The sequence below is a fragment of the Zonotrichia albicollis genome, chromosome 2, assembly GCF_047830755.1.
Source record: "Zonotrichia albicollis isolate bZonAlb1 chromosome 2, bZonAlb1.hap1, whole genome shotgun sequence".
In the NCBI taxonomy this organism is placed as follows: Eukaryota; Metazoa; Chordata; class Aves; order Passeriformes; family Passerellidae; genus Zonotrichia; species Zonotrichia albicollis.
Genome location: NC_133820.1, coordinates 112,711,815 through 112,739,155, shown reverse-complemented (window position 1 = coordinate 112,739,155; position 27,341 = coordinate 112,711,815). Strand labels below are relative to the sequence as shown.

The 27,341-nt window shown below is 37.1% G+C and overlaps 1 protein-coding gene across 3 annotated transcripts in view; it reads right to left on the bottom strand.

Annotated features, from left to right (window-relative positions):
• Window positions 1–8,389: 8,389 nt before the first annotated feature.
• The window catches only part of CBLB (Cbl proto-oncogene B), a 125,796-nt gene continuing 106,844 nt past the window's right edge, over window positions 8,390–27,341 (bottom strand). For 2 of the 3 annotated variants that reach the window (XM_005490402.4, XM_074536066.1), the window contains exons 13-19: window positions 26,972–27,066; window positions 23,484–23,627; window positions 19,475–19,554; window positions 19,242–19,373; window positions 17,838–17,975; window positions 15,276–15,395; window positions 8,390–9,403 (exon numbers count right to left, since the gene is read on the bottom strand). In XM_005490402.4, the coding sequence (XP_005490459.2) occupies window positions 9,141–9,403; window positions 15,276–15,395; window positions 17,838–17,975; window positions 19,242–19,373; window positions 19,475–19,554; window positions 23,484–23,627; window positions 26,972–27,066 (972 nt within the window). In that variant the 3' untranslated portion in view covers window positions 8,390–9,140. The remainder of the gene's footprint in view (window positions 9,404–15,275; window positions 15,396–17,837; window positions 17,976–19,241; window positions 19,374–19,474; window positions 19,555–23,483; window positions 23,628–26,971; window positions 27,067–27,341) is intronic. The other variant, XM_014269433.3, reaches the window with a different exon arrangement.

Below are 27,341 nucleotides of genomic sequence, written 5' to 3'. Positions count from 1 at the left end.
ATTTATTTCCACAACTGCACTGAAAAGTGAAACACAGATTTCAATTCTGAGAAAAAAAACCCCACAATTTCCCATTTCAAAGTAACCTGTAAGGTCTCAACACTTTCCAGATTTAATAGATTAACAAATTGGGCTCGGATACAAAACTGCCAAATGACAAAGTTTTCTTTGCTTAATCATTCATTTGTAAGACTTAGCAAACTTTCTCACTATCAATTTCAAACCACCCAATTTTGTGAATCTTCCTAAACTTAGACATCAACTAAATATGTTTTCATTAGAATATAAAGAATATAAAGAAAGGCTCATTCTTTCTGAGACTTGTTAATTTAAAGCAGCATTAAATGGAATTATTAAGATGTATTACCTGTCACCATTTGTGTTTTAGCTGATGATGGTATTTACATTTCCTATTTACTTATGGAGAAAGTTTTTCATCGAATGAACCCTCTTCTGTCTTCCTTCTGGCTTTTTTTCCTGCGATTTTTTTCCCCATAAGGGGATATTCTTAATTTTTTTTCTTTTCTTCCTTTGCAGATACCTTTGTCACATCACTCCTTCCCATTTCCTCTGAGAAACCTTTTTATCCTATTGTCACTGACATGCCAAGTAAAGATTAGCAACAAGCACTTGTTCAAACAGTGCTGAACAAGCACCAGTAAGTTGGCATCATTTCAGAAAGTATCGGGAGCAGAAGTTTTCCTACTTGTTTATTAACCAAGAAACAAATAAACGAAAGAAAATAGTTGGAGGACATGCAGCTCCCTCAAAGACACTGCTGAGTGCTAGCACCTGTTCATAAAGGCACATGCAATGGCTTCCAGAAACTGAAAATAAAAACTTCTCCACCATAAAACCTATTCTCTAAATAAATAAATGGATTAAAAAAATGCTTCTCCTGAAATTCCTTTTCTCCCACAAAAATGCTACTAACAAGTCAGGCAACTAGACTCACTCCATACATCTCACACAGCTCTCCTGACAAACTTTGCTACTGTCTTGAAAGGGAGACCAGGAAGCCCCAAGAGGCATGATACTGCTGTAACAGAGAAAACCCAAATACAACAATGATAAAGGATCAATAATACAAGGTCCCACGGGGCAGATCACTGAAAAATAAATTTCAGCTCAACCAACCAAGGGAATCAATCCACACTGCTAAGGTAGTTGGTACATCAACAGGAGTCTGCAGAGGAGCTGTTATTCCACACTGCTGTGCTCATCACCAGCAAGGAATGAGCCTTTGTCCTGGGCACTCCAGCAGAGGAACGAGTGCACTTCATGAGGCAGAGTACAGCAATCACTGAACAGGCTTGGGAATGGCACGGGGCTCAGGATAGGTGGAGTTCTACAGCATTATGCTTGTGACACCACACAGGAATACAAGTTACACAGCAACAAAGAGTGTAAAGCATACCCACAATATCTTGGCATGAAGCCACAGTCTTTTAATTTTGTCCCAGGCCTTCACAAATTGTTATGGAATGTGGATAAAAAGGCAACCAAGAGCCAGTCTGAAGGCAGGTTCACAGCCTGCAGCAATGCTCTGGTCAGTCAGTACCCTAAAAACAGAGCACAGATGCAATCAAGGCTCTGTGATCTTGGAGTGATCTTGGAGACTGTTTACTCAGCAACACCAACACATCAAAGGAAAGGATGCCAATGCATGAAGACAATTCTGTGTAACTCCAAGCAAGGTTTGTTTATTGCTAATAGTTTTCTTGCTTAAACTCAACCTCAAAATACAAAAGCCTTGAAGGGCCTGGAAACCTCACTTCAAATCACAGGTAAAAAAATGTTTTTATGAGAACTGGCTGAGCAGATTGCCACAAAGAATTTCAGAGCTGTGCCACAGACCACTGCAAGGGTGGGGGTGCTGTGGTGTGTGAGGAGTAGTGGTGTCAGGACAAACACTAAGATAAGGGCATTAACTATGGCACAGATCTCTCTGGAATGATACATGCAGGAACATAAGGCCCTTTTCATGTAACTGTGTTCTGCCCCAAGAGTGGCAAGATTTCCGCGACTAAAGCACACTCTTGTACACTACAACTCAGAATTCCCCCCTCCACTCTGAAACACTTAAATTTGCACCAAATGTCAGATCTTTTCTCATCTGATTTCCTTGACTCCTGCTTCCATTACACAACATTCCTGCTCCCCCAGTATAAACACAGTTCTAGCACCTCCTTGCTCAGCCCGGTTGAACATTCTCATCCCTTCTCTCACCATCCAGCTGTCCTGTCTCTGGAGGACATCATCCAGGTAGGCAATCTACACTTATTTGGGACCCAATTGTTAGAATTTGGGAAAACTATAAAGTGTATTCTCCCCCAGGCAGCAGCACGCAAACCCACAAACCTTCTACCTCTGGTTCACCTAAAAAGCTACAAAATTGTCATCAACACAGGCAACTTATGGGCAAGGTTACCTGACAAATGAGGAAGTCTTTTGGAGGCCATCGGTGGAATAATTCAGATATAGTGCTTTTACCTTCTCTGTGTGAGAACTTTCAAGCTGTACAATATTTCTTTGATTTCAAAGGTCAATCTTTTATCCCAGCCGCTCAAGGTAATCAATTACCTTTATCTGCAAGTAAGTTTCCAATTTCACTGACACATCTTATAAAATTCATCCCTTCCACCTGCTCCTCAATTAGTACTAAAAGTAAGCAAATGTTTTTGTGAGTTTTCAAGATACAAATCAAATTCATTGGACAAACTACTTAACTCCCATATATTTAGACACATTTAATCTCAAATAGAAGGACTGCTACTAGCAGATGTCATCTGCTAATTTCTTTTCACATCTCAGAAGCAAAATTGGGATCTGATGAAGTAAGAAGTGGGTTTCATCTTCATCCCTGACAAGTAAATCATGAAACACAAGAGTGGTCTTCCAGGTCAAGATGGGAGCAGGAAAAAAAAACCTGTGATAATAAAGAAAACAGGCTTTCTCACAGAATTCTCAATCCATTTTGAATGACCATGCTCATGGGCCATTCGAATACAGTGTATTTGGATCTGTATAATCACTGAGACAGACAAGGCCAGCAAAACACTTTATGAGGGACCTCAGAAAAAAATACTGATGTGGTTGCAAGCTGAGACAGGAAATTGTAGTGTCCGTCATTATGGAGGAAGGATGTGCTGGCAATTGATGTCACTGAAGAGATTTGGGGTGGGAGAAGATAAAAACAGTCTTAGGGGGAGCAGATGAGGATGCACAGTAACACATCCATTGAAGGACAAAGCTTAGGCTGAACATGGCTCAAACTGGGATGTAGGAGAGCTGGATAATTTAAATTTTAGTGCATGAGCCTAGGTAATAAAGCTACTACTGACAACAGCCATAGTGAAAACAGAATAAAAGCTTTTAAATTAAGGCTCAAGAATTTCGTATGGACCACAATAAATTGGTAACAAAATGTAAACAAAATGAAACACAAGTCACATGTGCAAGCAAATTATTGCTTCAAAAAAACTACCAACCACTACCTTCAGGTATTTCTGAAAGGCTAATGATGTAAATTCACTAATGTTTATGAAGAATTTGAAATTCAAAGACACTCCATTAGCAAATTAAAAAGGGTTCTCCAAGGGCACTTTCGGCATTGTGATATAATGAGAACTAGGGTGCAGATATTACTTTCAGTGCCCTGGTCACTACACAGATGCACAGATGCCAAGCTCAATATTTTGGAGTAAATGTATGCACCTCCCCAGCTACACAGGGACAAAAAACCTGCCTTGTAGAACATGGGTGACTGTAGTAGCTTGACTACTGTGCAGATTCAGCCACCCAAAAGAGCAGGTATTTTCTAACATTATTTTGTAACCCTGGCGTTCTCTCTCCTCCATGCTCCACCAGACCAGCACACACACCTCAGTGTACAAACACACATCCTTCAAAAGCCAAGATGATGAGCTTGAAAACAGAGGTGTTTCCACTGGAATCCTTATAAAGCTTTTGGTTGTTTTGCTAGCATGCAAACACTGTGTGAGCAGAATGCTATTTCACACTTCCCTCTGCTGCTAAAACCCTGGCATCCTGCTCCTAAACACTGTGCCTTCTAAATAAGACACACTGTCCTCAGAGAAGGACACTCCCCTGGAGAAGAACACAGTAACTGAGAACTGGAAAAATCATAAACAAACACTCTTTTCTGTGCACTAGATCTCCAGGCAATTCACACTAGCTAAATTTACATGGCAACAGCAGAGAGGGGTTTGGATTGTTATTACAAAATTATCTCCTTCTGCATAGTTACCTGCTCATCTCCCATCCTGCTGGCTGCTGTGGCACTTACTGCAGTAAAAGATGCTGTTTTCCCAGCAGTACTGTTGTAGTTGGACTGGCTGATTCCTGCACAGATCCAGACAGATGCAAGGAGCTTCACAGTGAGAAGATCACTATTCAATAGGTTTGAGAACATCACTATTCAATGGGTTTGAGATCACTATTCAATGGGTTTATGGTTTTACTTCTGGCAGGTCTACGAAGCAAGAATCCTGTCACAGTTCACGTTATTTTGAATTGTCTAAGTTCCTTACAATGTTGAGGATGTTTATGCAATTAAGTTTCACAAATTTAAGAGTAAGATTTGGGAATCAGCATTCATTCTGAGTAAGAATTTCCACTGCTAGACATGAGATCATCCAAGGCCAATAGGAATGTTTATATGTCACAGTAACACACAGTGTTTTAAAATCTAAACTTATCAATTTCCTGATGGAAACTTACTGAAACTGATAAATGGAGGCAGATATCTCAACAGAATAATGGCTGGGTCTATCAAATAAAAATTCCTGAAATACTCCCAGAGCATCCAGCTGCTAAAATTTGATTGTAACACAATAAAATAACACCTAAATTTCACATAAGAAGAGTAAAAATGACAGAAATAGGCACCTGTAGTACTAAAGACAAGTATTCCAAACAGGTAAATTCTCTAATTAGCAATGTGACTAGTGATATACAGTGGAGAAGGATTTAACACACTGAAGGAAGTACCATGAAAATCTCAGCACTGAAGGTCTAATCCAAGTGCAGGGAACAGTGCTGAGGCTTAAACAGCAACACTTGCATTGTCATGCATAGTAGAGGGGTTCGATTTTCTAAACTTTTTCCAGAATGCTGAGATACAGTAATAGGAAAAAAAATGTTTTACACTAAATATTTTACACTATTAAATATCACCTAAAATATTTCTGACATTAAGAGTACAATGCTTGAGAATGTAAATGGACAGCACATTAAAAAAGCATCAGTGTCAGTTATAGTAACTTTCTTCAGGAAAAAAATCCTGCAAATTAATATACAGTCGGACTGTGTGTTCATCACTTTGGATTCTAAATATTTAATGGTCAGCATGTTTCTGCTATACAACTATTACATGCACATTCCAAAATTACTGCCAATTTATTAACTTTTACTACTGAAATTTAGAAACGAGGTAATGTATGGGGATGAAATGTACATGTCTCAAAGCAATGATTCACCTTATTTTAGAGCAAGGCCTCATTTTTGTGAATGTTTTTTAAGGCCCCTACACAGGACAGGCTATGTTGCTAAATCATCATATGAAAAGTGGTAATATTCAATAACAGAGACAGAGTCTTGAAAAATCATGGACCAACCCAACATTCTCTTAACATTAATTTTATAAAATACCTTACATGAACAGATAAAGAACTTGAGCATACATAATAACCAAAATTTAAAAAGAATGTTGAATAAAATATAAATTAATTGAACACATCACTAAATTTGCCACATTAGACAAGTTTATAAAAGGCATTTTCAGATAAAATAGTTATTTGAAAGAAAATCCTTCAAAATGGAAGCTGCTGAAGTCCTTTTCAAGAAGTCACTCCTAAAAGCGCTATATTCCAGGTCATCAGGTAGCACCTGAATGTGCTTTGAATACGGTGTTCATTTGCTTCAAAATTTGTCAATATTTAAGACACAAATTTCAGGTCAGAGTTGTCAGTGCAAAGTAAAGCTTCAAGCTGAAAACGAGAGAAACACAACAGAAGAAATGATCCTGGTACAAAATTTCCTAAATTCACATTGTAAAAAAGCTGTGCCAGATGCACTTGTGAGATACTGGACATTAACAAATTTTACCAGTGGCCATTTTAGGGTTCTAGACAAGCCATTAACATGGCTAATTATATTAATTTCCTTTACCACAATTTAAATTTTTCCTACACATAGCCTTTGGAAAGGATCTGTGCTGCTGATGTCCACTTGCTCTGCCCAACTTCTCATTCAGCCAATTTGCTTAAAATGCAGTAACTTAGCCAAAAGGAGAGAAAAGGTGAGGCCAACAGACAACACAAGGATGGTCTAAAGACTTCAAATGATTCTGAGTTTAACCAACTTTGTTCACCCAAGTACTCTCATTCCAACCAGTCTTCCTTGAAGTTATGTAAGTGCATAACACACTGCCAGGCTCAAACCCTTAAGTCTTTCAAAGGTTGAAAATATGTTTAGAGAACTATGTCTTTAGAGAACTAGACTGCAGCCAGATTAATTTATTTTAAGCCTATTAATTCCTGCAGAGTAAACATCAACACTCTAGCAAAGCAATTTTGCTGTTTGACTTTAACCAGAACAGGTCTGAAACAGTCTGCACGTTCCACTATTTAGAAGTGTTATTAGCACACTCATTTAAAGATTAATGGAAATCTTTTCAAGTTACCACTCAAAATATTGCTAATCAAGTTTGATTTTTTTAACATATAATTTAAAAAAGTGTCACTGGTGGTCACAACCAGAAAGAAGGAAAACTTTAAAAACCCTAATCTATCAGGCAGCAGTTCCAGCCTCTAATTGAAATATAAGGATGTAATTTATACTAAGCTGCTGCATAAAAAGGAGAAAATGAGTTCTTCATTACAATTCAAAATTTCAAAACTCAATCTGCACATTGTTTGTTTGTCCTTGTAAAATGCTCTTTTTTTCATCATTGCTATGCTGGCAGTTATGCTAGAACCTCATTTCAGTAATTCCAGTACAACCAGAGTGTATAATTTAATAGCCTGAATCATTTTCAATTTACAGCTAGCTAAAATGCTACAGTGATGTTGCAAACAAACCAAATGAACAAGAGGGTTCCATACCATACAAAACTTTCTCCCAAAACAGAGAAAAGAGATTTACTTGAGCCAAAAGCACAGAGTATAACTTACACCAAAACTTTTCCTAAGCTGTACTTGAGAAATGAACAATTACAGGAAGATGTACAAACTCAGAAGCATTTGCTCGTATCCAAGAGCTGCAGCAGCTCTTCCCTATACCCTGTATTCTCCTGATCACCCTTTTATCACTGACACAGATTAACAATATCCATATCATGCTTTGTGATGCTACAAAATAATTAAATTAGTTTTAAGAACAATTTTTTTTCATGAAACAATGGGACTTTGAGATAGCCGAGTAATTTCCAACGGGTGTTCTCAGTTACTTCAAATCCTGCAGTTCAGCCACGTGCTGTCTTCAAAACACCTTTACAACAAACGCACTGGCTGATGAGATCTGATCCTGTAAGTGATACAAATTCTAGCACTTGCTCAGAGTGAAAGAGAACACTAACAGCTGAAAGGGAATAACGAATATATACTTCACACCCAGCCTGGCACACTGAAAATTTTCATATACTCATCACATACCAAAATGAGAAAAATATTCTAAATACCACATTTTTTTTATTTGTTCAATAGTATTAGAAGAAAAATTTCAAAGTTTCCTAAAAAAAAACCAAGAAAGCAGCAATCTTAAGAATTTTTCTGGAAATATTTGGACTCAACTTGAACATATTCAGAATAGAACTGTCTTCTCTCACTTTTTTTAAAATCAGGAAGATTTAAAAATTGGCTTGCATCAATTTGGGCTCAAAAATAAAATGTCAAAGTTTGGAGTATCACTAATCAAGTAAAGCAAAAATATATTTCCAACTAAGCAGCTGGAAAGTGACTGAATGAATTTGGGTGTTCAACACATCCTTGAGGATTTTGAAGTGTACAGGCGAGGGAGGTTATTAAAAAACTTTGCAAAAAATATTGCTACAGTAGCATTAGGAATTAACAGTGCATCAAAGATTTAAAGTTTCCAAGTTAATACAAACTGATCCAAGCCACAATGAACCACAGGATAATCACTCAAACAAAACATTAACCGCATTCTACTTTACTGAATCTAGAACTGGAATTCATCTGAATACCCTTAATATAATTGAAAAAGATTCCTTTTAGTCTTGCCATGAAGAATTGGTGCCATTAGTGTGTAATCAAAACACAGTATTATCATGTGCATTTGGATTTTTTTCAACATCTGAAATCAAATACTCAATTTTGAAAGAGATTTTACACGTGAGAACTCAGTATCACTGCTGCATCAAGTGTTTTATTTGTTGGTTGGGATATTTTTGTGGAAACTGTATATAAAAGACCTTGAGACTTCAGGTCATGGAATTCTTGTTAAACAGAAAGCTGCCCAACATTACTGTCAAAATACCTTTAAAAAGGCAGTTCACAGAATAATGTATTTTACATTCAGATATCTCCTCTCTCAAAAGCAAAGGAATCTCAGAAGAAAAAAAAAATCAGTAGTGAAGGCCACATACTTTTTGCATTTGATGAGCTGAAATGCAAAAAACAATTAAAGGATCTTGTTAAAGAAAAAAAAAACAAAGAAAAACAGAACTCCTGGAAAGTGATGATTTAGTTGATGAAGTGGTCAGCATGGAAACTGTTGGGAATGCTACAGCAGAACTGACCACAAGTACAAGGGAATATGAACAGGACATAGTACAGGCACAAACTAGAAAACTGTAACTTGCCAACTTGTAAACAAGAAAAAGCATTTCACAGATTAAAAGTTCTAGGGAAGTAAACTTTTTTAAATTATTTTGTAAGTTCAACCCTGATTTAAAAAAGTATGGCTAGCAAAAATACATAAGCCTCAGCATATTTATAAGTCTTGATCAGAGCAGCCAGGAGCCTTTGATAAACGGCTGGAAACAAACACCCTTCTGCTAAGGATGAATAAAAATATTCCATTCTGTTCTTCCTCTCATTCCCCAATCCACATGTGTATCTGCAGAACTCATATGCTCCAAAAAAATCTTGATGCTGCTATAGATTGAGACGCGGGGACACTGGTGGAGGAAAACAGACAAACTCTCTTAAAATACTGCGGGCCACATCAACATTATTCTGGGCAATTTCAAGTGCCCTCTTGACTTCTTCAAAGGAATAGCCCTCTCCCATAAGTTTTGCAATTTTTGCATCCACATTTTCCATGGAACTGTCAGAGCTGTATGCTTTCCTGTGATGTATTTCTGGTGCAGTTCTCCGAGGAAGTGGTTTAGGAGGCCTGGCTGGTGCTTGTGAACCATCTGTTTCAAATAAAAGAGATAAAAATCATTATAAATTGGCCTAAGACTGTGTTATAATTGGGGCTGGTCAAACCCCATGAAGCTGTTATTCTAAAGTAACATGAAGAAATATTTTAGTTTACCAACATAGCTCATTTTAAAATTTTGACAGAAGCTGATGTCCTCAAGAACGTCCAAAATGGAAACAACGTAGCAATATACTATTTCAATAATAATATAGGAACATGCAATTTACAACCTGGATTATTGAAAGTCGGAACCAAAATAAAGTATGATGGAACAGGAGAAACAGTGAAAACAGCCAGTCAAACTCTTAAAGGCTTCAGACTCTCAACCCACAATTTGAGAATATCTGAGCTAAAAAACAAAACAAACTAACAAAAAATCCACAAGCAAATAAAAAGCCCAAGAAAAAAAACCCTACAAAAACAAACAAATGAGCAAAACCCAAACACAAACTGGATTACAATTTTATTGAGGACCCTAAGTTATGCAGAAGAGGAATTCAGACAAATACAGCTGAAGGAGAAAACTCCTTATTGGTCACTTTCTAAATTCTGTTCATTCAATTGCTACTCATGTCATGCACAGCAGCCAAACATAAGTACATAAATATGTGGTTTCTCCAAAAGACCTCCAGCCCTATTACTCCCATGATGAGAACAGAACATGCTCCTTCTTCTCCAGTCCCCCTATGGGAATATCTCCTGGCTTCTTATCTTCTATGGAAAGGTTACCTTCACAGTTAATGCTGGTGACTAAGAATCATGATGTGCTGGTGAAAAAAAGCTAATATTCAAACTTGCTAATCTTCTCAGAGTCAAGAGTTCTGTGCTCAAGTAAACTTGGCACTTTGCTGAAACGCCTTTATCCTCACTGATTCCACAATAAGAAGCTTAAATACAAGCAGGCACAGCGCAGAAAACACTTTCAAGAGCAAAGCATCTAAAAAATTAAAAAGTCTTTAATCCTTCAAAAATGGTTTTAACAAGTCCTATCAACAGTGACTTTGATAGATAAATTAGAGGAATTTCTGGCTGTGATACTTCCTGTTTACTTACACTGAGAGCAGTGGCATTTTTCAGTGTTAAGTACTTCGGAGACTGTTCTTTAGGCATGGGAGAAATGTTATATATCCAGTATTCTTGTTGTAACCTTATCATAACACTGGACAGAGAGAACTATAATTCAACCAAGTGCATTAAACACTTCAGATAAATGAAAGCAGTTCACACAAGGGCATGTTTAATGCAGGTGTATTTTCCTTTCAAGTTAGTTTTTACATGAATTTGGATGCATGTTGCTATAAAATTTAGTTCCACTTCTTAACTCAGAGAGTTAATATTACCTTTAGAAAGACGGTGATATTCCATAGACAAACAGATGAAAGAAATTTGATTTAACATTTGCAGTAAGGGGCTGAGACCTACAGCTACTAAGGGCTACTTCATATTTGTTTTGATTTTTTTCTCTCTAAAGATAAAAAGAATTATGTAAATTATAAACATTCTGAAGCAGATCCAAACCTGCTATGAAGGTGTGGAAGACCCATGAAACACCTGTCTGAGAAATTAACTGCAGCTCAGGAAATGTGGCTAATCACTAAAAACTGAATCAGACGCAAGTTCAAATTTCTCACTTCACTTATTTTAGTAAAATCAAGACTGCAAAAGAATAATATTCTTTGTCTTTAGAATAATGGCACATTATTTAAAACCAATAATTTTTCTTTCACAAACCTTCAAGCTGTTTTTATATGTACATTCCATTATGGACTTCATTTCTATACAGTATGAAACAAAATTAAATTTACAAACTTTGCATTTTCCCCTGGGCTTGAAGTACAAAAGAAATTCCTTATGCATAAATCAGATCCTTCCCTATGCTTGTGTTACATGAGGATATTTTTGCTTGACTCAGCCTAATAAAGGCTTAAAACTGAAGTTATTTCGTGTTTAAAATCTTCACTGAGGCTTTCTAACAAACTTTATAAAGCAGTCACATCATTTAGAAAGGTCATTTTTAATTCTGTCAGCGGATCTGAAGCACAGGCATTTTATTCTCACTACAGCAACATCTCTCTACAGCACAGATACTCTGAGATCTTCAGCGCTCTCAATTCCTATTATTATTTTTTTAAATGCTGACATCTCTTTCAATATCTTCACATCCATATAAAATTTCAGCTAAAGCTGGGTATCATATTGGATCCTGAGCTTAAAGATACTAAGCCTAAGCTGCATGTCCATCTGGACACTGAGATAGAGGTATTAAGCAGAACTTTCCTTCCCTACCTCCCATCCTCTGATGTTTCAGCCACCGCAGATGTCTAAGAATTCCAACAGATTTTCTAACTGTGCAATTCAATTAACAGTTTCTACCATGAGCAGCTTCTTCCATTGCTACCAGTTCTGTAATTCAGCACTAGATTGAACCCTTAGGTTAGTAGGGGTTAGTACAAAAGCAGACACAGGCTCATTTAATAAGTATTTAAAAAGCACAGGAAAGTGGTGAGAGCTCTATGGCACAGTGGGAGAAGGCTGTTTGCAACAATGCCAACTGTCTGTTCCTCTCTGCTGGGAAATGCCCTTCTTCTCCTCCCTCACTGCTTCTCCTGGATTGCTCAGTCTCTCACCAACAGCCTGAGGAGCATCAGAGAAGCAGGTGACCAAGGCTTGCTGTGAAGGCCCTCTGTGGAACAGCAGCAAGCAGCTACACCTCACCTAAGGGGGGTACAGGAACAAGGCACACCCAGGGGACACGTGCTCTAAGGAACTCAGGGAACAGGGAGAAGGTGAGGCAAGGACCCACTGCATATGCTGCTCCATCAAGCTGTTAGGCATGGTCTTTGTACTTTGCAATACTGTGGATTACATTATTTCCTCTAGCGTTAACTGAAATAAACCCTGGAATAATATTCTTGTAAAAGGAATACAAATTTGTAAGCAAGTGTCTTCATAAGGCCAACTGAGGGAATGAATAAATAGGCAGCAGGCAAATATATTAACCAATCATTTGAATCTGTATCTTACAGAATAGTGAAGTTCAGCAAAATAGAGCAGACATCAATTAGAGGCTTGATTTTCTTTTTCCTTTCCCTCTTATTATTGGCTGTGTTTAGGTAAAATACTCTAATTATTAGCAATATAATAGAATAACAGAATAGGTTGGGTTGGAAAGGACCTTAAAGATAATTCAATCCTGCACCCCCTGCCATGGGCAGGGACACCTTCCACTAGACCAGACTGCTCAGAGCTACATCCAATCTTCAGGGATGAGGCATCCACAGCTTCTGCGGACAACCAGGGCCTCACCATCCTCACTGTAAAGGACTTCTTCCTGATAGCTCATCCAATCTCCTCCAGTCCTCCCTTGTCCTCTCACTGCCTGATCTTGTAAAAAGTCTCTCTCCTGCTTTGTTCTACACTCCCCTCATGGACTGGAATGCCACATTAGGTCACCCCAAAGCCTTCCCTTCTCCAGACTGAACAATTCAAATTGTCTCAGGCTTTCCTCACAGGGGAGGTGCTCCATCCCTCTTATCAGCTTGGTGCTCTTCTCCAGACTCACTCCAGCAGGTCGATGTCTTCCTTATGCTAGATGCATTTCTCCCGGTGGGTCTCATGACAGCAGAGGTGCTGAATTCCCTCCTTTGCCTGGCTGGCCATAGTGCTTTGGATGCAGGACAGCAGGATGCAATCCTTTTGGCTTTCTGGGCTCTGAGCACATGTTGCCAGCTCATGTCAAGCCTCTCATCCACAGCACCCCCAAGTCCCATTTCCTTTTCTTGCTCTTTTTGTACTAATTTGAAACAGTTGTATATAAAAAGTTGGAGAAACCATGCCTTTGGGGGAGTGGGTTGCATGGCTGGGTACTATTTCTGAAGTGTTCAATACTGGGTATCTGAATTAGAATAAATTACTCGGCAGACTTTAAGGATTCAGTTAAACATCACTACAGCAATCTTAAAAACAGTGAAAGTGAAGCAGGGAAGTTAAAGCACTGCCCATGCTACTCTAGGAACCAAGTAGCTAAATGATAATTAGATTTTAGAGTGAACTCCATTTCTTTTTCAGCTAGTTCAGAGAATTACCTTACAAAAGCACTGAAATGAATAATTTCTTCAATGAGCTGGTTAGTTCAGAATAAATGCAAAACCAAAGTTCTGAATACAGTTACACTCTCTACATTGTCTTTTTAAATCATAGATGAAGGTGAACCTGTTCATCGTGCAGCTCATCAGTTCTGTCCTTTGGAATTACTGACACTGTAAAAACAACTTACCAATTAAGAGAATGACATGATCTATCACATAGTTTTCATCTAATTGAAATTAAATGGAATATCTTGCTGCATATCATGCTGATTTAGAATGATATTTATAGCAAAAGCTGACATGTGAATGTTTTAGAAGATAGCTGTGGGAAACAGATCGAAAAGTAATAAGTAGCACCAGAAAGCTCCAAGTTCTTAACTAGCAAGTATCTTGCAGTAATTTAGAAAAATTAAAAGTGGTTCTATCACAGAAGTGCACGAATTGCAGGAAAACTCCATAGCTTTAAAAGTAGTTACATCATTGTCATAATTTGCATTATAAGATAAATCAAAACACCCTGAATAAATTGACAGAGCATTTAAAGACAAATAAATCCCTCACAATGACACTTATAAAGCATTGGAAACTCTTTTCTTCCAATAACTGGATATGAAAAGAGAAACAGCTATACTTAAAAAGATGCCCTCCCAAAAGAATTAGTATTTACCAAAGGCATCACACTAATTCACAATTATTGCTGTTCATTAAAAAAATAAGTAAGCCTGAAGGGAGCTAAAGAAATTCCCCATAATTTAAGTTAGAACACACTCTTTTTTCTCCCTATACCTCAGCAGTATGAAAATCTTTATTTCTGAGAAGGAGAATGCAATTGATACTAAAATATATCTAATTTTTTTCCACTTGGGAATGCTTCGTTTGAACAATGGTGATTATTACAACTGAAAGATTAGAGAAAAGTCCTTTTCTTCACTCATAAAAAGTCTCTGCACAAAATTTTATCTATCTGGAGAATGATTAATGGTACAAAACATCCCTTGGTTTTTTCTTTGTGTATTTTCTTCATACAGGAAAAGAATGCGGTTGGGCCAATCTGCCCCACTCCCCATGTACTGTGCACATCTGAAGAAAAGAAAATTTGTCTAAAAACTGGTGAAGGTACTTTGAAATACAGGTAATACTGTTTTTATTTTTGTCCACTTAGTAGATTTCCTTTAAATTTACTATTTTTGTTGCCTGAATACCCTAACCAAAATTTCTTAGGCAGAGGAATCGTTTCTACTGCGCCTGTTCCATTGAAAAGGAAGACTGAATTTTAAGTGATTTTCATTCTTGGTTTTATTAAGAAACATCTTAAAAGCTTCTTAGAAATTTAGACAAATATATTAGCAAAAGAGACAGAAAATAATAATACTTTAGAGAGTTAAGCTACAATTTTTGTTTAGGAGAAATGAAACAAAGAAATCAGGTGCTTGTGCTCCTTTTAGTACTTCTGATCTCCTATGAGCTTGAAAGGTGTCAGAAAAATCTCTGCCTTTCTCAAAAAATAAGGAACACTATAACTGCCATAAGCATTCAGTTTGGCAGCTAGTAAAATGGAGCTATAGCATGCACACCTACACACAACAAGTAGCCACTTCTACCTCTATTGCAGAACTTTTAAGTCCGTTACCCTTTGATGATTTCATTCTTTTGTAAAGCAACATTACCATTGCGATTTGGTGTGCAGAACGACAAAAAAACTCATTGGATTTTATGGATGAAAGTTATATTCTTCACAGAATTGTAATTTTCTACAAGAACAGTTTTCTGCCTCACCTGAAGATGGAGGAAGTTGATCATAGTCTTGAGATGTCCTGTTTGTTTTGACATTTTCTCCAGGTGCTCTCCGAGCAGGTGGCAAAGGAACATGACCAGTTATAGAGTCAAAATGGGGATCTGTGATAAAAGAATTTAAAAAGTGTCTTAGAATAATCAGAATTACTATCTGACGGAGGGCTCAAGCATAGACGGTAGGATTAGAGTAGCCTCCCATCACGCAGAGAAACCATGAATCCAGAGGTATCCTCTGACAGCACATGCACATAAAACTCCAAATTCAGTGTTCACAGTACACATGTAAATATGATTTGAAGTGACACACACAGGAGCACAGCTCAAAGGTAGTCTGTCCTGCACTGACTGTGGTCTCTTCTCCTCACATCCATAAGGCACTTTTCAACCACCCAGTCCTGATGCTGCTGGGATTGTGCCTGGCAAAGCATCGAAGAGGCTGAGTGCCTGAAGCAGCACAATTAGAAATATCCCAGCTATTCAGTTTGCTTAGAGCTTCATTATACTTCCATGCTTTGCAGTTCATAAAGACTGCATGGCTGATTTCCCATTCATACAGTCCCAACTGTGGGTAAATATTACAGGGACAGAATTCAAAAAATTAGGTAAGTAAGAATTTTGATATATTGTCCACTTCTTTTCTTTCTTCTTTGGATACCAAAGGTGCTGCTGAGCAAGTGCAGATCCATCCTGGATCTGGCTTCTGCTCTGGACTCAGTGCTTGCAGAGTGTTTGTTTTGTATGTGAGAACAACTTTTCACTGGTGTTGATGATGAGATTATTATTCTAATCTGACAGGCTCTGATGGATAGCTGAGAAATCACCCTCAAGACTTGTATGGAAACCAATCATCAAAAACTCATCATAAATCTTCTACAACAGATTAGGCGACAAGATGCAAAGTGAGTAATATGGCTTTAGAAATACCACATGAATAAAAAAAGACCAATTCACACAACTATGCATGCCTAACTAGATGCAATACATTGCTAAGATTAATGAGAACTGCTGCTGCACGACTGTATTCCTTATGCAAATATGAATAACAATATATGGCTTTGGATACATATTCCAGATATTTATTTTAAAGCTATTAATTTTTTTAACACTATCAGTGACGTTCTTAAGATTATTTGGAGGTTACACTTCAACATGCAAAACTCTGCATGTTTCTGGACACTGGGCACAGGCAGATGGAGCCTGTGTGCATCTGTGGGTGAGGGCTCCTATTTTTCCTCTCCACTCCCATCAGAACTGAATGCTGCAGTGTGTGCTTCTGCATCAGATGATACAATTGAGGCACCCACTCTGACTAGACTGCTAAAGTTGTTTTTCTTTTGAAGTGTACAAGACAAAACCACACTGTACTTATGAACATCAACTTTTAAATTCTGTAGCATGCTAAGTCTTTTCACCTGGATGCATTCAGCAACTTAGATGAGAAAGTAACACACTGAGTTGAATTTGCATTACAAAATACACAAAGCTTTGGCAAATTACTCAATGTCAGGCCTTGACTGACAGGAAAACATACATAATGAAAACATTCAATAAAAGGTCACTGCACTTCAACCTAAAGTAGCTCCCTTTACACTCACACAGGTCAGCCAAACACCAGAGAACCTGTCAGGCCATCATTCAGCTGCACACGACTGCTTGTCATTCACATTCTGGCCTTCCTCTGAAACCATCACCAAAACATTTCATTTTATCCCTCTCCATAGAGCTTCTAAGAAAAACAGAGAGGGGGAAGACAACACCTAAACCCACCACAAAGCAGATCATCCCTGAAAATATTCACAGAAAAGGTAAACTTAAAGACACCAACATCCTTTGAAAGCTTCCACAGAGAAAAAAATTAAAAATCACTTCACAGACATGCACTATAACCCACAAATATCCTGCTGTAATCTGTATCATAATCAGCAAATCTATTCAACTTCATTAACCTAAAAATAGGACTCTTTTCAACTCAGACAAAAATCATGAACTGTAAACAGTTTTCATACCTTTTATAAGCAAAATAGCAGGCTGAATGTATCACAGTCATTTACAAGGAAAGATAGCTGAAAACCTGACTTAGCAAAAAGGTTATGAATCCTAGGACTTAGTAACTGTATTCACAATATAGTTTAGTAGCAAACTTTTACAACAGTTCTAACAAAGCAGAATACTCTTTTCTCTTATTTTATAGCTTCTTTCAAAGTTTCAGCTTGAAAATATCCCTCATGAATTATGTTTTACTATTTAAAACAATGGAGTTGACAAAAATATACAGACTAATATTAGCGATTACAACAGAAAACTACAATTTACAAAATTTCTAGCCTGGTATAGACATATTGACCTCATTTTATGACTTTGTGATAATGAAAAGTGAAGTCTTTCTATTTTCTGAGTAGCTTCACCTTCACCATTTAGAATTTTGATTTTTTAATATTTTGTATAATAACCTCTGAGGCCTGGTGACAACTTTAACACTGAACAGATAAACTTCTGAAGTAAAGGCAAATAAAATGAAACATGCTGTTTCCTCTGTATTCCTACCAGAATGAAGGAACAGTTCATGTCCTGACGAGGGTCGGCTCCCTGAGCCAGCAGGTTTTGTGTGCTCAATCATGCTGTGCCGAGCAGGTGGTGGTGGTGGTGGGAGTGAGGGGGGTGAGTTGTCAAATGCATCTTCACCTGCAGTTTAGAAATGAATTATTAGATGAGCAGAACTTCATTAAGAACTGCAGAATAAAGAATAAAGCTTAAACTTCATTTTTCTCTGGCTGCTGAGGTCTTTACTCCTACGATTCATCTAAGCAGTTCAGTGACTCCAGTAATGAAATTGTAAACCTGACTGTTAATAGCCACAGTCCTCTTCTAAAACATGCTCTGAATGACCTTTTGCAGTGCTCAGTTTCTTTGCTGGGATGGAAGGAGAGATTGCTTTTAGTGGCTCAATTGCCAAGAGTGTACTACAATGAAGGCTTCACAGAGTATCACGGTAGAATAACAGTTGTATTTCAGTGGCTGAGCAAGTGTATTTATATACAAACACCAAAGCTGACTGCACTCAGTCTGCTACATTTATACTGTGTATTATCTCTATCTGCTGTTCAGAAGCTCTGACTCCAGATATAAACAGAATTTTCCAGAGCTTGGCAAAAGAATGCACCTCTTACACAAAGGCACTGCAAGTAGGAGTTATCAAGCACCGTGATTTTTATGTGTTATTTTGCCTTCATTTCTCCTGCATCTCAGGAACACTTCAGGGACTAGAGAGAGCATAAAATGTTCAAAAGGTTTTATGGAACCAGAAATTTGGACGCTGACACACAGAGACATAACCATGCAGCTGAGTTTGTCAATGATAGTGTGGGTGGTCCCCAAGCATAGCACCAATATATATGCAGAGATCACTGATTTTTGTGTAGGAGAAGAGAACAGAAATCAGGCTTGGAAAAGAGAGTGTTTGGTGCCTGTAGAGAGCAGTGAGTTTTGAACTGTCCCCTGATGGGGGAAAAAATCCCAGAAATTAACCTATTAATTTAATTTAGTGGTTTAGTTTTTTTACCCAAATACCCCATTTTTGGCATTCTTCTTTGTATTTGATAAAATAAATGGAATTATTTAAGATCCAGTAGAAAAAAATGCTCCACCACTGCATTAAATTGCAATGCTCAAACTTAGTAAGAGACAAATAAAATTTAATTTAGGGAAAATGGTTTTTACTTTTCTGTATAACTGGAATACATATGTAGTATACCTTTTTGTCTGTCTCAAGTGAGGCCTTACAAACAGACTCCAAATGACACAAAATATTGACTGACAGCTGTAATACTTAGCTCATAGCCTGTTTGGTACTCCTAACCTACTCAACAATGGCTGCTTTTCAGTAAACATGGCATTTAGTTCATCTGGGCAGTGTTAACCATTACATGTAATCAGCAAAAAGTCTGCAACCTAAAGGGGGCACCAGAAGATCATAATCGGAGGGTGTCCTGTTGAGCAAAGAGCTGTGTTTGGGGTTGTCTCTGGCAGGAGGCCGTGCAGGAGGCAAAGGTACCGGAACAGTAGGTGCATCATAGACATCTCCTGAATGACACAACCACAAGAAGTGAATGTTTTCCTGCTGCACCCCTAGGGCAGCACAGAGTCAATCTTGTCAGCAAACAAGGAAAAAATAAAAACTGTACCTGACTCGGGGTGTTTCGATTTCTTTATCTCGGAAGTAGCACCGTGGGTTCCATTCGCACATTGGCCGTTCTCACACACCCTGAAGACAGACATTAAGCAGGAAGCAATCAACCATTCAGCCAAGCATTAATTAATTCCCTGAGTGAGCAGTACCTGGCAGTTCACCATATGGAAATATATCAGGGACAATAAGATGCATCTTTTTTAAAATTTACATTTTTAGATGTTGAGAGCAGATACTTGTTAACCCTCTTTAAAACTGCTTTGAAGGATTATACTGATTTCTTGGCGATGTACTGACATGGCCTAAAATAACACAGGCTGCAATACAAGCTAGGGGAAGAACTAATATTAAACACAGTCCTCACTTCAGAGCTCAGGTCATTACTTTATTCACACAGTTACATCGCAGGCTCAATATTAGCTCACCTTCACAGATGCTGAATTTTCCCTAGCAGAATTATGAGAAAGGGGAAATGTGGATTTTATAATGTAATTATCCACACCAAAGCACACTAGAAAAACCATTAAACAAAACGCAAGAAACACAAAAAAATCCAAGCAGAACACCACAACACACATTAGTAATAAATTCTGACTTTGCCAAACGTTAAAAAACCCCAGTAAAACCCCCAAAACTGAACTAGACAAAGCAGTTTTGCAGGAACGTATTCATTTCTCTATCAAAAATTGAGCCTTGCTGATACTTCCACCACAGTTTACTGATTTTTTTAAATGGATGCATATTCTGCCCTCAAAACTTAGCAACAGCATCAAATAAATATGAAAATTATCCAACCAAACATTAAAGAGTGCCTACAATCTTGTTGAAAATATTGGGGATTATTTTTGTAAGAAGACTTTGTTCAAATATGGCAGGGAAAAACATTGAAGAAACCTTATCATAATCTTAAATATTGTTTAAAAATACGAAAGAGCCAGGAAATCACTCCTGTCACTGTAACTGTGGGCTTTGAATGTTCAGAAAGAACCAGAGATTTTCCTTGGAAAAAGGCCACAATGCTAAGTCACTCCAGCTTAAAGATAAAAATCCTATTCCACCATGCACTATTATTATTAAACATTGGGAAATCTGCTAGAGTTATATACAGGAAAAATTTCAGATTTGGGGTTTCTACTAACAGTATTAATAAACCTATCAACTTTGGCCAAATGGAAAGGAAGAATTAATAAAGGTCTGGAATCTTTTACAAGATTCCTGATAAACAGGAAAGAGGAAGTGAATTGCATTTGTGGTCCCAAGAGTTACAACTAGGAGTAATGAAATAAATGTAAGAATAATTGCAAGATTTAAAAACAAACAAAAGCCCCTAATGGTAAGAGATCTTTTGCTATAAATTAATTTCCCCAGAGAAGTGGTAGAGGAAGTGTTGTTTCCTTCTTTGACATTAGATTGGTTCAATCTTTCAAATGCAGTGGATGCAACACTTCCTTTGACTCCTCACAATATACACTAAGTAATTAAGAATATTTTCTACTCTAGTTTTAATGAATTATGCATTTTCAATAATGTAACTAGCCACAGGCAGCAAGGTAACTTAACATGGCACCACTTCAGAAGTGATCAGTCCATGATGAGCCCAGCCAAGTGATCAGTTTACAAACAATGCTGAAATGCCTGTTTACATTAACTGTAAACACAGAAAAAAGGACATCAAATGAGTACTAACAAGCAAGCATTCTGTCCTTTCCCCCTTTGGAAAAAAAACTTTACAAAAAAAAGACAGCAAATGTAACATTCTTCTAATAATAGTCTAACTAGTAATGCTGAAATTCTTTCCTTTTATTTCTTGTTCCTGAACTGATGTTCAGCAGTAACAAACCAGACAATTCAATAATCTGCCAGAGAGTAAGACTGTGAATAATTTTTTGTATTATTCTTGAGATATTTTTAGCACTGTCGTATCTACAGGTAAAAGAGAGAAAAGGTAACACAAGTTTGGGAGTAGGATGAAGCAGTTACATAATTCTAATCTACAAAACATTCTGACAAAATTTTTAAGCTCTTTAGCTAACTGAAAACTCTGAATACTATCCAAGAAGTTAGGGACAAACACTTTGGAAAGAGATAAGAGAAAGAGACACTAGGGGAAAAAAATGGAATGGATAAAAAATTTATACCATTAAAAAAAAAGCTGATAACAGTTTTGATGAACAATAAAGAGAAGTTAAGTTTCATTGAAACAAAACATCCCTCCCATGTTACTTAATGAAATGCATTAAAAGAACACCTCAGCCAGGAAACAGATTCCTGCTTGAAAACTTTATCTCAGCTTTCACATCTAAGCAGAGACATTAGCTAAAAGCAGACATTTTAAGCATGTGGAACATCAGACTATTTTTTTAATGCCTAGGAGAATGGTTAGAGGTAATTTTTTTATCAGAATGTATGAGAGGCGTTGGTGGTTTAATCATGGAGCAACTTGAATTGCAAACCAAGGCATTTTATCTGTGGCAAGTCCTTAATTCATGTAAAAAAACCCACCATACACACAGTAAAACTGGAGAAAATTGGGAAATGATCTTTCTATCTATAGCCTCAATTAATAATTTCAAGGATCTTGTAAAATACGGTACCAGCTAACTGAAGGCACTCAAATATTTTTTTCTGTGACATAAAAATCGTAAGATTCTATTTCTCCACCTTCTTATTTTCTCAAGAACCTTTCAGTTTGAATCTATTTGCATCATTCCCACACAAAAGCACAACACGATCCTATTAAAATGGCATAGGAAAAAATGGAATTTTTTTTCCTCTTGCTTGGAATTTTTTTCTTTTTGCTTTCCATTTTTTTGCTCAGCCAATGCAGTTTTATTTATAATTGGGTTTTTTTTTGTTGTTGTTTTAAGTCTCATACATAGACTTAATGTCCTGAAGTTCATTAAGCTTTGGCAACTGCATAATATTCATGTCTATGCAATGAAGCCTGGATCAGGATTTTTAAGACAGAATATTTAACCTGCATGTGAAGAATGATCACATTATAAGCTTTTTTCCAGCTGCTTTAAATTATTACTTAAAAGGCCTAACAATCATTATTGGCTAATTCTGGGGTGGGAGACATGTTGAGCTTTATTGATAGTGCGTCCTCAACATCACATTCTGACAGAGAGAGGGAAAAAATGGCAACACGTCATAGAATTTTTTAATCACAGGAAGGTCTACATTTTTTACACCAATGCTTGATTTTAATATCATACCTGTGACCTACAAGATCAGGAAAACATTTGCCCTTTCCCCCCCACAATGACTCCAGACTTATTGTTTTAATTCCAGCCATTCATATCTTTTTAAGGAGCAAAGTTCAGCAGAATGTCACAGCCTTCAGTTGCCACGTCCCTTGCTCCAAGTCTCCTTGTCATAATCCATTAGTAATTCTGAACAGTGAAAGTTTGGAGGGATTGTTTCAAAATATATTCAAAGCTAAGGAGACATATTTTACCTGTATTTAAAAAGGTTCTATTTCGAAGCATAAAGAAAATATACTGCCAAACAGGCTCAAAAAGCTAAAAAGAAACACTATACATTGGGAAAAAAAAGAAAGTATGTACATACAGCTGCCAGTTCACATACTTTTCAGTACTGCATTGCTTTTAAATTGAATTCTATAAAATGTGAAAGGCTAAGAATTTCAAAGCTGACTGGAAATTTCAGTCACACAATTCTCCTTAAAATTAAACTGGAAAGAGTTTTAGGGCTTGTATCTCCTGGTCAGTTCTGAAAACCTCAATGTAAGGGGAAAAAAAAGGACCCTAACTGCAGAAAAGGTATCCAAAGCCAAAAAATACCCAGTTCTGACACAAGAGAGATTCAATGATGTGAATACATAGGTTTGTATCTGTGGCAGTGCCCAAATGAAACAGAAGCATGGGTAATCCCAGTTTAGGAGGCAGGCAAGCTTAACCATCATTACAGAATCCAGTTAATTTCGGAAAAAGCAGAGGTTTTGTAAATAAAATTTTTTCAAGACTGCTAAATCACCTTACCGGGCAAGAGGTTTTATATTATGGCCATGAGGTGGTTGTGAGCTCAGTATTGCAGGATGTGAAGAAGGAATTTTGTATTCATCATCATCATCTGGGTGTTCCCTTGATTTATCAGACAGAGAATTTGCTGAAGGACCAGGGCACCTAAGGAGATTAGAGAAATAATGATTTAGCTTCAGCTGTTAGGTACTTGACCTCAGATAATACTGAAAATACTTTTCTTTAGCCCAAACATCCTTAATACATCTACTGCATATAAGGCAACAAGAGCACCATGACAAACGTACCTGCAAGGGTACTGACTTTTTGCCACTGAGAATGCATACAGCAAAGGACAGCTGCCCTTCTAAGAGTTAAACAGTTACTTGAAGCAAGCACAACAGCACAGAATTGCAAAGAATTAGAGTACTAAATAGGCACTTGCAAGACTCAGCCTGTTTGCACTTATCAAAAGCACTGAATAAAAGTTAATTCAGGACAAAAGGTGGGGGACTATGACTTCACCTTCAAAGTTTCGTTAGCAAGATGGGACAGACAGCAAGAGGAGAAAAAACTTTTGGTGCTACTTTTCCCTCAACTACCTCAAGGCAACTAAATATTCCTAATATATTCACAGACTACAAAATGAGCTTGGAATTGGATGCATCATTACATACTCAGAAATGGATGCTTTCTCATGCAAAATATCACTGTGGTTTATGGCACTTTGAAGACAAAGAGTCTGCTACTGATGTAGCAAAATGGGAGCTACTCACTGGAATGCAACAAACTACTGGAAAATTTTGAAGTTTTGTGGAAGAATCACTCTGTATCTTTGACATAAGAGTTATAGATGTCATTTCAGGAATAAAACAGCAACTTGATCAAAACTGATAAAAAAGTCTGACATAATTAGAGAAATCCAATTAAAAAGAACTATTTTCACATGTTTAGTCAAAAACATAGGGGCTGAGTGGAAAATTAAAATCAGATGTTCAGTTAGCAAGAGTCCAATATTTCATTACTGAGGCACAGTTTATAACTACTTTAGTAAAAAAAAAAATCAGCACTGTTTCCAGGAAAAATAAAAAACCCCAACAAAAATCTCAAGTGCTTTTCTATTAATGTAGCTTTTCAAGAAAAAAAAAGGTTGTATTTGTAACATTATATTCAGTAAAAGCTGATTAAACAATTTAAGTAGGGATATTATAGAATTGTGAAATTTTCAATAAGAGTACTTTTGACTCCTTGTTATTTAAAATAAGACATTTCATACATTATCAATGTATCCTTCAGTCAAATGTTTGGAATTACAGACGGATTATAACAAGTAGAAAGAACAGAATGCCTTGGAGCTATATGAAACAAACCAGCTCTCAATCCACCACACTGCACAGATTGGAGAGCATGAAAAAAATGAGCAACTTGCTCAGATTAATTGGAGTAGCACAGTTGTGAAAAGCAGAGTATTTTGAATCAAGTACAGTTCAACATTTATGAGTGCTGAGCGCAGTCACTTCAACAGGAGGAAAAATAGACTGTAAAAATATTCTCTCTGACGTTCCCAAATAAATCATGCTAGATATTATTTGAGTTACATTTTTTGAAAGCAATTGTGGTTGGTGGAAATTGCTGTTTTTAAAGATTTTTCCCCCTTCCTCCCCAGTTTTTCCACCTACATATTGTCACACAATATTATAGATCACTGGCATATTTCCTAGTGGTGACAAAAACTTAATTTTAAATAAATTGAAAATAGACATATTAGTGTTTAAAGAAAGACCATACAATGAACAATTTTTAACAGTCATTCCATGTGGTATTTTAGGAATTAGATAATTTGAACTTCTTACTCCTAAAGTTATATATTGATAATTTTATGCTTCAAAAATCAAAATCTAAAATTGCCTGCACAATTTTTAAAAGGTGTAAGTACAAAGCCAAAACAGAAATGAGAGTTAACTTTTTCCTGAAAAATCAATAGAGTTTAGTTTTCACAAATGAAAGCTTTTCCTTCTTCCTGGAATTCATTAGTTTTCTATTCCAAAATCTCTGGTTAATAAAAGAATTTCTTTTGACCAAGCAGAAGTCACACATTCTAGCTTTGGATTGGCCTGGCAGGGATTTTGTGCCTGTGCATACTGTTACAATATTGTGCGGACTTTCTAGTGTTCTGTGTATACACTGTTCTTTGGTTCTAAGTTACATCTGCAAGTATCTGAGTGAAAAAATGGAATTCCCCTGAAGCAGGAGGTTTTTCCATGCCATGACACACAGAAATAAGAATATTTCCCTCTTCAGATTTTCACTGTTACGAAATAAGCAGACTAAGAAGGGAACTGATTACATGAGGCATCCAACTGGTATTCCTCTGAGACCCTACCTCAATCAGGTAACATCCCAACATTTAATTACAGGTATGTCTGAATAACAGGCTAAAATTTTCTTCTGAACTGAAAATAGGCACAGAGAGCTTCACCTCAGCAATTGCTCCACCTGAAAATAGGTTTCTAAATAAAAAAGTCAATGCTCCACTGCACCTTTATTGTAGTGCTCGGTGAGAAAAAACCCAGCATATTAATAAAATGCTGAAATGTATTTGTCTTCTCTATTAAAGCTAACTGAACACAAAAATGGAATGAGAAAGTTCTCAGGAATAATATGAACTGACTGTCCAATTATATTATTTAACAGCAAGAATCACAAGCAGAACATTGGAAAGAAGTAGAATAGCATTATTGTGATATGATCCAATTTCCTTATGAAAACACAAAATAAGGACAGACGACATTACAGGACTTCCAAGCTTTCAACTTTAAATATATCTTGTTCTGTACAAAATCCTGCGTCATTCAGAGTCTGAAGATACCTGCTATGACCGCAACATCTTTATTTAAAAATAAACAGTCATTTTACTGGAAGACTAACAGTAGTCTGCGCTTGGAATGACAGATTTTCCCATGTTCTGGAACTCAGAAACGTTGATCATATTTAAAATTATATAAAATGGTTTGGGTTTGGTTGCTTGTTTTTTAGCCACAACAAATAAGAGATGATAGTGTGAACCTTGGATAAAGCTCCATGTACTGAAAGCCCAGAAAGTCTGACTAGATTAGGGGCAGAACAGTGACAGAACACATTTTTTAGCCCTAGCACTCTCCCTAGAATCTGTCATCTCCTGTGACAAATAGCTCTGACCACACTCCTCCGGCAGTAATAGAAGCCAAACCAGACAGTATCTGCTCTCACTGCCAAATTCCTGAGAGCAAGATCCGACACAATTTACGCTCTCTCCCTATACAAACATGCTGTGGCCAATTAACATTAGGACTGCTCCCACTTAATCAATACCATTTATGTTTCCTTTGTCAAGGCACATTAAAATTCATGGAAAGCAATGAAGTTACATTAGGTAACTTCTTTCTTTTCCCCGTTTTTTCTTTTAGCACCAGAAAGTCAGTGCTATTACCTAACATTAGCTAGCACTTTTATAGATAAAGTTAACTTACTTTATACTAGGGATGACAGAGCCAGCTGGAAGAGGGGGTGAAAGCCGTGGAGGGACATCATATTCTTCATTTATCAGATGACCATTGGAAAAAACCTAAAAGTCACACAAATATTACAATGAGTATCTCCTCCTATCGCCATGGATATTCATCAGCTAGGTATTATACAAGAGACCTTGAGAAGCCTGTGGGTAAAGGCTTTTCCAGGAGTTCACACCACAGAGCTGTCTCTGAAGTGACTCTGAGGCCTCTTTCACCCCATTTTGGAGCTGTAGAACATGTTAGTTTAAAACCTCAGCAAAAGAAGTTTCACACGACAGCTACTAGACAGACACTCAGTTACAGCTGAACTGCTTGGGGGAAAACTAAG